The sequence below is a fragment of the Crinia signifera genome, chromosome 3 (assembly GCF_055691185.1).
Source record: "Crinia signifera chromosome 3, ASM5569118v1, whole genome shotgun sequence".
Lineage (NCBI taxonomy): Eukaryota > Metazoa > Chordata > Amphibia > Anura > Myobatrachidae > Crinia > Crinia signifera.
The window spans coordinates 564729-575584 of record NC_139219.1 but is presented as its reverse complement, the minus strand read 5'-3'; the positions used below and the strand labels follow the sequence as shown (position 1 = coordinate 575584).

At 49.7% G+C, this 10856-nt stretch overlaps 1 protein-coding gene across 1 annotated transcript in view; it reads left to right on the top strand.

The window, feature by feature from the left end:
* MARK1 (microtubule affinity regulating kinase 1) overlaps positions 1–10856 on the top strand; it is a 192986-nt gene that overhangs the window by 147705 nt on the left and 34425 nt on the right. The window contains exons 15-16 of the mRNA XM_083175129.1: positions 1142–1285; positions 1851–2105. Coding sequence (XP_083031255.1) covers positions 1142–1285; positions 1851–2105 — 399 coding nt within the window. The remainder of the gene's footprint in view (positions 1–1141; positions 1286–1850; positions 2106–10856) is intronic.

Below are 10856 nucleotides of genomic sequence, written 5' to 3'. Positions count from 1 at the left end.
TAGCGTAGTGCCGCTGGGGGAGCAGGGAAAACATTTGATGCTCCCCCAGCGGCAATATGCTCAATTACGTACATTGCTGGCGCCGGGGAGTGACTGCCAGAAGAGGGAGACTGAAAGCTGCTGCCGGGGAGTGACCCTGCTCCCAGTGTAGTTTCACGGCGGTGGCTATGTTGACAATGTAGCTTAGGCTATGTTGAAAACGTAGCGTAGAACTGCCGCCGTGAAACTAAACAAGTACCCTTTATACTATGGTCTGGCTGATGTATAGATGGTAACTCCTTTGGCAAGTTTGATAATATGAGTATATAATGTAGTACCCAACTGCCAGCTATGCCACTGAATACTGACTAGGGGCTAGATGCACTAAGCTTCAATAGTGATAAAATGGAGAGTGAGAGAAAACCAACCAATCAGCTCCTGTCTGACATTTTTCAAACACAATCTGTGACAAGGCAGGTAAGAGCTGATTGGCTGGCTGTTTATCGCTCTACATTTTATCACTTCTGATGCCTGGTGCATCTGGCCCTAGATCTCATAAATCCCTTGTAGATGTCTCGATAACGCCGATACCCAGTGTATTCGTCAGTACTCCCAGTACACAGATCAAGCCGTAATTTACCTCAGTCCGACTGGAGCTGCCCGCAGTGTAGAAAAGCCGGCTTATGCCTTTACATCGACTGGCTCTATGTGATCACTTCTAGCTGGCGATTAGGCTCGGCGTCCATATGGCGGTAGCTTTCGGTTACTCCCAATTCCTAATTTTTTACTATTTTGGCCTGAAATTTGGCATGCAGCATCGTATTCTATGTGTCCATGCAGAAGTTCCCTATGGGAGAATTCCTGAAGTGGAGACGGGCAGGGTTTCCGATCATCTGGGACGCGCGTGCGTGTGAGACGCACATCCCAGTCAGGTGGAGCGCTGAATGAGAGGCGCTGTTCATTTTGGATGTGTGACGTCCCTACAACTAAATGCTATTAACTTTTGTCCTGTCTCAAGATGCAGCCAGGTTGAGCAGGCGTTCTGCTATTGTGAAAAGAAACGTGGCACATGCATGTAATAGGATAGGATACAATATTTCCAGATCCCAGTGTGGAATGAACCTGAGACTGCTGAGTAATGGGAGCTACTGGTGTTTTGCAGCTTAACAGAGATGTCTGCTGGCAGCAATTCTTCTGCGGCCCCCACCACGCGCCCTCGTCACCAGAAGTCTATGTCAGCATCAGGACATCCAATTAAAGTCACGTTGCCTACTATCAAAGATGGTACTGAAGGGTTCCGCCCAAGGTATTTACTGACTATTATGTTACTGAATGCTACCAGTGTTCTTGGCCCTGGCAATTCCCACTGGTGACATATCTACCCCAAACGTATTGCACGTCCAGTATTCGTTTCCCATAGACCACACCTGCTAGGCTATTGCATTGGAAGAAGGTTGTCACCGTTTAATAAGATTGTTAGGAAGCCTCTGGGAAGAGTAAAAGGGGATTCTGGAAAGAGAAGTAAAACAAGTGTACCTCTACCGAATGTGAGCTGTGCATGGGGGCTTACTAGCACCATTGTAGATACTACAAGTAGAATATTTACACATTCGTCACTTATTGGATTCATTAGGTGAATAGAGCAGGAAAGTTCATATTATAGGGCCTTAAAATGTTGTATTATGAAAGAAACAAGGTTCCAAACCTAATTCCCCCTCCAGATACAACTTGTGTAACAGACATTACGCCGTGCACATATTGTAGCAGTGACCATGCTTAGATAGTGCCGCTCTGACAGGATTTGTGTTCTCCACTGAGTATTGTCAGAGTCTCTCCAATGGCTTAAATACTATTCTATCCCCCTTCTATAGCAGCGCAAACCAGAGAGTACCGGCCACCTCTCCCTCAGCTCACAGTATTAGTACTACTACCCCAGACCGGACTCGGTTCCCTCGTGGAAGTACCAGCCGAAGCACTTTCCATGGAGAGCAGCTCAGGGATCGGCGCACAGCTACTTATAACGGACCACCGGCATCGCCTGCTCACGAGTCCAGTCAGTTCTCTCATACTAGGAGAGGAACCTCCACCGGTATTATTAGCAAGATTACCTCCAAGTTCGTACGAAGGTAAGAGATATACATCACCTTTATCTTACTAATCAGATTTATTACGGCCTACATCGGTTTCATTGTTTACAGGTCTTTCAGAAATTCTCCATTACAGAGAGAGTGGTGGCAGCCATTTTGTCTGCTTTGTGTATTAATGAATAAACAGGATGAATATTGCCTGACCTTGGAAATGTCTGCCTCCATTTTGTGACATGGTTGTTGACATAATGAACCAAAACCACTTACAAGTGATTTCCAAAAATAGATGAATTCGCTCCTTCCCTATGAGATATGGCCACACGGTATCAGGTATCCTCCCATGTGAGATATATACCAGCGTATGGCCACACGGTATCAGGTATCCTCCCATGTGATATATATACCAGCGTATGGCCACACAGTATCTGGGTTCCTCCTCTGTGAGATATATACCAGCGTATGGCCACACGGTGTCTGGGCTCCTCCTCTGTGAGATATATATCAGTGTATGGCCACACAGTATCTGGGCTCCTCCCCTGTGAGATATATATCGGTGTATGGCCACACAGTATCTGGGCTCCTCCCCTGTGAGATATATACCAGTGTATGGCCACACAGTATCTGGGCTCCTCCCCTGTGAGATATATACCAGTGTATGGCTACACAGTATCTGGGCTCCTCCCCTGTGAGATATATACCAGTGTATGGCCACACAGTATCTGGGCTCCTCCCTTGTGAGATATATACCAGTGTATGGCCACACAGTGTCTGGGCTCCTCCCCTGTGAGATATATACCAGTGTATGGCCACACAGTGTCTGGGCTCCTCCCCTGTGAGATATATACCAGCGTATAGTAAAGAAATTGACCATCCCAAAAAAGGGACAGAACTGGGGGTGCTTACTATGAGTGGGATCTCCTGCAGCCGCACAAAAAACGGGGTAGTTAACCCCATGAATAAATGTTTAGAAAGGGGAAGGGAGTGAGCACTGCACATAAATAATTAAAATTAATATAAAATGAATAGATAGTCTGGATGAACTTACACAGAATTTAATGGAATATTAAAAAATAATTAAAATACAATATAAAACATAAATTAAATAAGGACACCCACAAAGTAATATATTGTCACGGAGAGTCCGTTCCTATAGTACCCCTGTATAGTAAAGGGAATATGTATGGAGGAATAATTACACCCTGGAATGGATATGTGCAACGTCCACTTGTATCCAGGGCTGGTGCATGCAAGGCAGGGGGGGCGCCCGGAGTGATGCGGCCGCCGCTCCGCGGGGTGGGGTAATGTGCTCCATGGGGGGATGGTGCCGGGTGATGCGGCACTGCCCTCTGCTCCATGGGGGGGGTGAGGGGGGGAGAGTTGCTGCTCATCTCACCTGCTCCACTGGGGTGATGAGGCGCGGGCTATCGCATCGCTCCACAGGGTGGGCGGGGAGAGTTGCCGCTCACCTCCATCCTAACTCCCGCCCTTCAGTGGCTGGCGCCCTAGGCAAATGCCTAAAGCTGCCTAGTGGTGGCGCCGACCCTGCTTGTATGCGTCTGGCCCAAATGCTGGTGTGTATGTAACAATGATCTGCAGATGGAATAGCAAATCTGCCTTTTTCCCAAGCTGAGCATAGTATCCAGGAATATAATGCTAGCTGGTTTTAATAGCTATAGGAGGATCCAGTTGGTAAGAGTCCCAAGAGGTTTTGCTACGTTAGGTATCTTTATCAAAGGTGGGGCGCGGCTTTGATAAAGCTACATTTGATAAAGCTACCTAGCGTAGCGAAAAGCGTCAGCAGCTGCTTGGACAGCCACATTGTGCATGGTTATTCACACCAGCATTTGGGCGGACCACACCCAGGGTGTAATTATTCCTCCATACATATTACCTTTACTATACAGGGGTACTATACGAACGGACTCTCAGTGACAATATATTATTTTGTGGGTGTCCATATTTCGTTTATGTTTTATATTGTATTTTAATTAATGATTTTTAATTTCAATCTATTTATTTATTAATTTTTATAGTAATTTTTATTATTTTAATACGCAGGGGGGGGGGGAGGAGTAGTACCTGGCAATAGCGTGCTAATGTTACTGGTGAACGTCCAGCACCAGCTAATAATAATTATATATGTACATTGTGGAGACAAATATATATGTAACTTAAGCACTTGATATTACTAGGAATCGTCAGTTTGCGTTTTATCTCCATGGCAACACTTCAGATATTTCTTCTGTGGCAGATGTCAGAGGCCACAGGGACAAGTCCTCTACCCCGCCTCCTAGGCTAGCTACTCCGTTTTAGTTGTGCTGGCAGGTACCAGCACGCACTTTAGAGAGGGGCTGCCTTACTTCATTTTTAAACGTTATTTTTTTTCTTATTTTTACACTGACGCTTTGTCAGTGACAGGGCTTCAAAGGAAAGGGGTGGATCGTCACAAGCAAACACATGTATTATTGAAAAATTGTAGAAGAAACATATAGAAAGATACCTGGTGTACCAACATTATACCAATAGTGGCTGTAATTGACAGTGGTGCTGGGTTGGTTGTGCTCCCAAAAGGTTCAGCGGTGAAGGGGTTGTCCAAAGAGAGGACAAAAAGGAAGAACAGTGTAGGTTTTTGGGGCACTCTTTTAAAGTAGTAAACAAGGTGAGTAATGATTAGATTAATACATAACTTTTAATAATATACACTTAAAATATATGCGCGTCAGGGTAAGGCGTAAATAATTACAAGTCATTAACACAAAATATATTAGGATGATTACACGGTGAATCACAAATATTACCGATAAATCACAGTGAAATGGGCGAAAATGTTTTCACCCTGGGGACCACCCCTGTAAATTCAATCGAATGCAAATTGCAAGCAATATACACATTAAATTACGTTCACAACACTTATGTGTACGTTGATGTGGACCATACAGGATAGAGAAAAGGGGAATAAAGGACAGAAAGTGGTGCCTGGTGTTTCGGATTCACCTCAATTTATACGGCACCAGATATTCCCCATCAGTCTCCCAGCGGGTACTGATCTGGCCAATTACTGTTTAGCTGCTGAGATCGGACGAGATCAGGCGGCCCAGTAATGTATGGTCGTATGCTTTATTGGGTGGGAAGACGCAGGACTGACATTTGGGACCAAGTGTCACTTCTGCTTTCCAGAGCCAAAAGGAGGCCACGACCTGTTACGCTAGGTATTGCAGGAAGGGTCCGATCTGACTGCGGATGAGAGAGTAACGATAAGTAGAGTGTAGAGCAGTGAGTTTATTGCAGACGCCAGATCCTTCTACTACCCTCCATCATATTGGTGTATTGGATGGAGGTTGAGAGTAATAACCCGGCGGTGCTCACCCCAATAAGTAGAAAGCCACGGAGGCTGTGGATGGATGCAAAAGATCTTGCTGGAGCAGAGAATGTGCCCCCTGTTGGATTGATCTCACTGGTGATGATGAGGAAATTGCATAAACACCAGGGTAGATCCGGGGGGTTGTGTACAATAATGTGAAGTGTCTTTCACAAAGGGACGGTACTAAATGTTTAGTCCCTGAGTAACACAAGCAGAGCATACCTCCCAACTTTGGCACTTCAGCAGGTGGGACGCTGCTGCTGCGCGCCGGAGGCGCGTTGAAATTTTCGGGGGCGTGGCCCAATTTGGGGGCGTGGCCTCGCGGAAGAGCCGCGAGTATAGGCCGCTATAGGGGCATGGCCCAGAGGCTCTGTGAGCCTCTAGCCATGCACTCAGCCCCCTGGCTGCGGGAATATTATTCCCCGCTGCTTAGCAGCTGACAGGGGGGACTTCCAACAGCCCCCCCACACCGCGGGACACTGCCGCCCGCGGGTGGGACAGCGGGACAGGCCCTGACAATCGGGACTGTCCCGATTTAAAATCGGGACTGTTGGGAGGTATGAGCAGAGGACGGAAAAATATGGTAGCTTAGAGACACAGGTTTAAGCACAGTATGTAACAGTGTCTACACTGATCCTACACTACGTGTATAGCGGTACCTGGCGGGTGAGGACCCGCTGGAGAAGGAGGCTCAGCCCTGGGTTTCCGTATGGGGAAGGGTAATCCCTGGGGGAGTCCCTGCAACCGAGTAGCTGCTGCAGCGTGGTGAGTTGTGCAGAGGTTGCCTGGGGAGTCGCTCGTGGTACACAGCGTGTTGGTGAGTTCCGGGTGTAGAATGACGTCAGGGGGTGGTCCCAAGGTGCGACTGACACGTGTTTCGCCGGGAGGCTTGATCACAGTGACGCCCATTTCACTGTAATTTATTGTGATTTAACGGCAATATTTGTGATTCACCGTGTAATCATCCTAATATATTTTGTGTTAATGACGTAATTATTTACGCCTTCTCCTGACGCGCATATATTTTAAGTGTATATTATTAAAAGTTATGTATTAATCTAATCATTAGTCACCTTGTATACTATTTTAAAAGAGTGCCCCAAAAACCTACACTGTTCTTCCTTTTTGTCCTCTCTTTGGACAACCCCTTCTCAATCAGTGACAGGGCAGCAGCGCTGGGGGTCTGTTAGACACCTGCGCTGCCGTCCCATCACCCAGGCCCGCCAGCTGCACACTTCCCAAGATGGCCTCCATAGCGGAGGTGTATCTGGCTGGCACTGGGGGACCGCAGCCGTGAACCGGGCACTGGGACAACAGTGACAGGCACCGCTTCAGGTAACTTGCACTCCCAGATGGGAGCACGCGTGCATGCCACTAGCGGCTGAGCAGCCCGGCGAGGCGGTCAGGTCCGTCTTCTGTCCTGCTGGACCACCACAGACATTTTGAGTGTGGGCAGCGGCACCAGTTCGCTGGGCCGCCCGGCGAGCGCCGGATCCCCACCATTTTACCGGCACAGCATGAGTCATATACCAGGCGGCCATTTGCTAGTAGGGGGAGGGAGCCTTTCCTCACAGTCCCTCCCCCGGAGACAGGGTCCAGGATTTACACACGTGTGTTTCCTGCCCTGGTCTCTTCCTACCTGCCTGCTGCACGTGCAAGAGAGCTCTCTGCCATTCTGGAGTTCCATCTCTTCACTGCCGGGCCATCTGGTTAATTCCCTCCTGTACCTCTCCTTCAAGGATAACAGGTTACAGTAATTTATGCTCCTGCTGGACATAGTGCTTTGCGGTGCCAGATTTTTATTTGCATTGTATGCCTTTGTGTGTGTGCTGTGTCTCTCCTACTGTTTTAACACGATCACTGCCTGTCAGACGCATATTGTATTAATTGTTAGAGCCAGGTGATGTCGCAGTTGATAGACAAGCTCTCAGCTGCACCGCCCCTGCAGCTGAGTCCATTGGCAGTCTCGGTTCAGGGCATCCAAACCTCTTTAAAGGGTAAAGGCTGTTGGGCTCAGGGCAGGGGGACCCCTTCCCCCAAACACCTCCTCCATCAGGACACTGATACAGATGACACCGATGAGGAGGAGGGACAACTGGTTGATGACAGGGACGATGAAGATGCTGCAGAACCCTTAAAGGGCGACACCGCAGCACGCATCGATGTGGGCGCTGGTAACTGCGGTCAGAGATGTCTTAAATTTACACAACACCTCTGAACCCCCTCAGTATTCGGGCCTATCCTTCAAGCATCCCAAACGGACTCTGACAGTTTTCCCTAGCTCTAATGAGCTGGGGGACGTCCTCGGGAGGCCTGGAAATTGCCAAATAGGAAGTTTCTGCTCCCTATGCGTTTTAATTCCTTTTACCCGCTACCTCCAGAGGATAGGGTCTATTGGGAGACGGCTCCCAAGGTTGACGCACATGTCGCTAAGATTGTGCCTTCCTCTACTCTCCCCATTCCAACCACCTCACTTAAGGACCCTGCTGACCAAAAGTTGGAGAACTTTATTAAGCTCATCTTTACAACCTCTGGGGCAGTTGCATGGCCTACCCTGGCGTCTGCCTGGGTGGCTAAGGCCATGGTGGAATGGTTTCTGCCCTCGCTAATATCATTGCAGAGGGGGGTAGTGCAGATGACACCATGCATCAAGCTGCACTATAATTGGGGGAGGCTGCATTAGATGCAGCCACCTTTACCTCCAGAGCGTCCTCCTTGGCTGTGGTGGCGTGACGGTCCCAGTGGCTCAGCTCCTGGAAAGCGGATGCAGATTCCAAGCAAATACTTGAGGCTCTACCCTTTACAGGTTTCCTCTTGTTTAGATCGGCCACGGTGGCTGCTTCAAAGGAGGCTTTACTGCCATCCACTTCTACTCCATGTCGCCGCCGGACATTCCTGTCCTTTCTTTTTCGCGGCAGGGGTAGGGGGCAGTCGTTCACAAAAGCTCAGCCCCAGCCTGCAAAGTCCTCCAAAGCCAAGGGAAAACGTCCCTGGGCCACCAGACGCCCTGACCCCAAGCCCGAGGCATGACGGGGGGGCGCCTGCTATGGTTTTTGGACGTTTGGCTGGAATCCACAACAGACGCGTGGGTTCGGGATGTGGTCTCACAAGGCTACATAACCTTTTGCCACTGTCCACCAAGCTCATTCTTTTCCACAAGTTCTCCCAGAGACTTGGAAAAGCGCAGAGCTCTGGAGCAGGCCATACAGAAGCTACTGTCGGCAGGGGTCATAGCTCCCGTTCCGGTGTCTCAGGTAAGCACAGGTTTTTACACCAGTCTTTTCTTGGTGCGGAAGCCCAACGGTCTTTCCGTCCCATTCTAAGTTAAGTGCCCGGAGGAGTCGGTTCCCTGGGCAAGGGCTCCGTCTAAGGGGGCTCTTAGTTTTTATTTTTTTGAAGTTTTACAGGCAGCCAGGAGACCCTGCTGGCTGCCTGCTACGTGGGACGACCTCCGGGAGGGTCAGAGCGGCACTGCCTGCGGCGCACGCTACTGACCCCGGCCACCAACGCATTGGCGCTGGGGACCCGCCACAGCCGCCCGCGGCCAGTGTTACGGGTCCGTGGCCACGTCACCGCCGGAGGTCCCAGGGGCAGCAGAGGTGACGGCTGGACCAGAGAAGCGCGCTGGTCCAGCAAAAGAACAACAGCAGACTCAGCGCCGCTGTACACAGCGCGCGCTGAGCGGATGACGACGGGGAGCGGAGCCTCTGCACTCCCGGTCTCCTGATTCTCTGAGCGCCATTTTAAGCCCACGCTGCCTGTTCTTTCTGGTGTGCCTCCACGGATCTCCTGCACAGGACATCAGAGCGCTGCTCCAACTCATCAGCACTGCGCTGGGTGAGTGTCAGGGGGTTTTCACACTGGGTTCCCCCCGTTGGAGTGTTTAATATTGTGGTGGGCATAATTCGGGGAAAGCAAGCTCCTCTCCCCCTATTACTTCTTCTCTCCTTCTCTGCTCCTTATCATTGTGTGTGAGTCAGTGTGTACCGCTGTCTGACTGCTATATATATACAGTTTTAAGATGGCTGCTAAATCTCAGTCTAAACAAAAACTAATTGTGTGCACACAGTGCAATGAACAGTTCACACAGCACGTTAAGGGTGTCACCCTGTGCAAAGATTGTCACCCTGTGCAAAGATGGTCAGGGAGGAGATGAAAAAAAGGCTCCTTCTTCCATACTTAATGTGGAAGGGGTCACCAGTGTACTGTCTACCCTAGCAGCAGAATTGGCTGCGTCACGCAGGGATAGGGAAGTGTTACACTCACAGCTGACTTCCATGGGTTCGGCTGAACCTTCCTGGGCCAGGGACCTCATAAAATCTGTAGACTCCCTGGTAAAAGCTACATCCAGCCAGCCTGCAAGCATTCCACCCCCTTCTCTTAAAAGAACCATTCCCTTGTTGCTACGGGGGGATTTGTCAGGGGATGAGCAGGACGACCCCCTGGGTGACGATGGTGACTTGCAGGATGACCCCCTCCCTCAAGCAGATGGGGGGGATGGGGTAGTACAGGAGGGGTCCCAAGGATTAGACGCCCTTATACAGGCTGTAAAATTCACCTTAAATGTAGGTGAGCCGGATCCTCCGGCATATAACCCTATCTTTGGCCCGCCTACTAAGGCGGCGGTATTCTTCCCGGAATCTGTAGAATTAGACAAGCCTTTATTGGACATCTGGAAGGCTCCGGAAAAGAAGTTCCAACTGACCAGACGTTTTAAAGGGACTTATCCCTTCTCTCCTGAGGCAAGGGCTAAGTGGGAAAACCCACCTTTGGCAGATGCCTCGGTGTCAAAACTTTCTAAGAAAGCAGCCCTGCCTATTCCAGGGGCAGTAGCGTTAAAAGAGGCTCCTGACAGATGTCTGGAGGCGGGGTTAAAACATATGTTTACCACTGCTGGCGTTACTCTACGCCCCATCCTAGCCATTTCCTGGGTCAGTAGAGCCATGGAATCATGGGCCGAGGAAATATCAAAAGGTCTAGAAGAACAAAGGCCTGTTGAGGACTTGGCTTTGCTGTCATAGGTGAGGCAGCTAGAGACTCGGCTGCTTTAATAGTCAGGGTTTCCGCCTTATCTGTCACAGCTAGGCGCTCCCTGTGGCTCAAATCTTGGCAGGCAGAAGCAGACATCAAAAAAGCGGTAGAGGGGTTACCGTTCACAGGCGAGGTCCTTTTTGGACCTGAGCTGGACAAACTAATCGCTCAGGCCACAGGAGGAAAATCCACTTTCCTTCCATCTTCGGCCCCTCCCCCTCAAAAGAAACCTTTTCAGGGACCCTCCTTTCGTTCCTTTCGGGGAGCCCCAAAATTTAGAGGTAAATCCAGGGGTTCTTTTGCCACTTGCAGAGGCAGGGGTTTTGGGGGAACAGCAACTGGTTCAACAGCAGGAACCCGCCGTCCTGAAGCCAAGCTCCCAGAAAAACCCTCAGCAT